Source organism: Cibotium barometz, chromosome 14, assembly GCF_041138505.1.
Source record: "Cibotium barometz isolate CiBa-2024 chromosome 14, ASM4113850v1, whole genome shotgun sequence".
NCBI lineage: Eukaryota > Viridiplantae > Streptophyta > Polypodiopsida > Cyatheales > Cibotiaceae > Cibotium > Cibotium barometz.
Window position 1 is genome coordinate 28,706,238 of NC_141059.1, and position 2,468 is coordinate 28,708,705.

Below are 2,468 nucleotides of genomic sequence, written 5' to 3' on the forward strand. Positions count from 1 at the left end.
ATCAAATATTGCCCCCTGGCAACGAGATGCCTCCATCTCGTGCAGACGCGAAGAAGTTATTGAAATCCATAGGCATGGATTACAATAATATTCATGCTTGTCGCAATGATTGTTGCCTCTTCCGCTATGAATATGAGCATTTGCAAGAATGTCCCCATTGTGGCTCTAACAGATATAGAGAAGATGTTCAGGGGGAAGCTATCCCGGTAAAGGTTCTCAGGCACTTTCCAATCATCCCAAGGATAAAAAGCATGTTCAGGTGCAAATCAATAGCAAGCTTGATGACATGGCATGCCACAACTCGATCCACAGATGAAGTGATGCGTGTGCCTGCTGACTCACCCGCATGGAGACACATTGAAGAGAAATGGCCGGCTTTTAAGGAAGAACCTAGAAACCTCCGTCTTTGGGGCTACTGATCTTAATGAGGATGATAGAATAGATAACGATTTTTAAAATGATGTATCTCAATGATTATGCAAATAGTTATGACATATTTGTAATGGGTTTATGACATTGAAGGTCCATTCATTGTTTACCATTGTTAATGTTTACCATCATAATCACTACTGTAGGAGCAAGTTGATATAGTTTTACCAATGTTGTTTATCATTGTTAATGTTTATCTTATGGTTCTTTCATTCATTGTTTACCGTGTAATTTTCATTTCGTACAAGTTTGTCATATGGTTTTTTGTCCAACAGGCCATGGGTGACTCACCGCCCTACGACTACAGTCCAGATTTCTCATTTAATCCTACACCGCAGGGCATGAGTCCCCAGCAGTTATATGGTTTTCTTTCGTCCATGACTCCAGAGCAGAGAGCCATGGCTCAGAGTTATTGGGGTTCTGGAGCAGGGACATCTGCCTCACCATGTGGCTTCCCGACGCCAGTTCCCACACCCGTGGGTACGACAGCAGCTCCCACACCTCATACCACACAGCCTTCCACTCCTCTTACAGCTCGATCTACCACCTCTTCACATAGACGGCGCTCACGTAGTAGGTCTTCAGGGGGAGGTTGTTGTGGTGGTAGTGCCACAGATGCTGTGACACCACCACCACGTGAGCGTCGTCCTTCGCTCTCATCTGTTGATAGCACACCCATAGGGTCACCTTCCACTCCCTGGGGTGCACATGACCATGACAACAGCAAGATTTACACAATTAGGGATGGGGCACCAATAATGGATAGTGCAGGGAAAGCAATGAAGACACGCATTCGACAATTGTGCACTATACAGTTTCATGACTCTGTCATGACTAAATGGGATCAGCAAGACAAGGGGAAGAAAAATTATATAAACACAAAGATAAAGCAAGAGTTCCAGCCATTTGACCCTATGAATGTCGTCTCTAATGAGTGGATACAGTATACAGCTCGCATTTTGATGGGGCATCGTAGGTCAGAGGCGAGGGACGCATTTAGAGAGGGGAAGGAGAAACCTGTTTGGCTAGATGACAGGGAGTGGGCAGCCATTGCTCAGGAGCTCACCGAGACACCAGACAGGTTTCAACAACAAAGAGAGGCGGCAAGGGCAAGACTCCAAACAATAGGGGCTTCTCATCTCGGGAGTGGTGGTTACGAAACCATGCGCCATGAATTCGTAAGTGTTTGTAGTAATTTTATTTATTTAAATGTATGTTTGTGGACTAAATGTTGATTTCTAAAAGTTATAATTGTTAATCGTGTGTGCAGGAGTTGGCCATGAATCGCCCACCAAGTAGGCGAGAGGAGAAGTACGCTCACAAACATGGCCTTGTGGCCTTGTTTGAGATGCTTGAAGAAGAAGGAGAGACCATCAATTGGGAGGCATTACCATGATGTAAGATGACCTTCAAACTAATGAAATATGATCAAAACATTCTTGAGTATTAATGTTTAATTTAATTTCTTGTTTGTCGATCAGGAGAATATGCAAACGAGCACGGTTGTTTTTGTGCTCTATTGTAGACAGAATGGTGCTGTCTGTTGCTGTTGTTGATCCTGCTCATTGCAGGCAGCTAGGCAACAGCCAGGCAGCACTATTCTGCCCAAAAAAAAATTTCTGCTACAGCGTCGGTATATGCCCCGGTACCGACGTCGCTATATTCATTGGTATTTTCGTCGGTATTAACGTCGGTATAGGTGCCGGGTGTATTACCCGACAGTTATACCGACGCTGTGGTTCCGGCGCATATACCGGCGCTTATACCGATGACGTGGCTTTTTTACACCCCGTTAAATAGCGCCGGTACAAGCCCCGGTATTAGGCTAACATGTAGTAGTGACCGATGAAGGAAAAATTAGAAATTAGGATTCAACCGGATATTTTGGAAGATTATGATTAATGATACTATAGTTTCATTAAAACATTGTTTTAAAGACAACTGAATCTTTGAGAAAGGAAATTTCATATTGGGTGTGTAAGTGGGTGTGACGAGTTTTAAGTTTACATGAATATCCAGCTAGGGGGCCTAGGAACTCT

At 44.0% G+C, this 2,468-nt stretch overlaps 1 protein-coding gene across 1 annotated transcript; it reads left to right on the forward strand.

The window, feature by feature from the left end:
• Positions 1-1,343: 1,343 nt before the first annotated feature.
• Positions 1,344-1,825, forward strand: LOC147631899 (uncharacterized). Its single transcript, XM_086807972.1, has 2 exons — positions 1,344-1,607; positions 1,700-1,825. The coding sequence occupies exons 1-2, from the start codon at positions 1,344-1,346 to the stop codon at positions 1,823-1,825; spliced, it is 390 nt and encodes a 129-aa protein (XP_086664098.1).
• The last annotated feature ends 643 nt before the right edge of the window (positions 1,826-2,468 follow it).

Bases quoted from the DNA above. Each gene is read 5' to 3' on its own strand.
- LOC147631899 (XM_086807972.1), top strand. From the start codon at position 1,344: ATGAATGTCGTCTCTAATGAGTGGATACAGTATACAGCTCGCATTTTG. The intron at 1,608-1,699 runs GTAAGTGTTTGT...TCGTGTGTGCAG, and splicing joins AAACCATGCGCCATGAATTC to GAGTTGGCCATGAATCGCCC.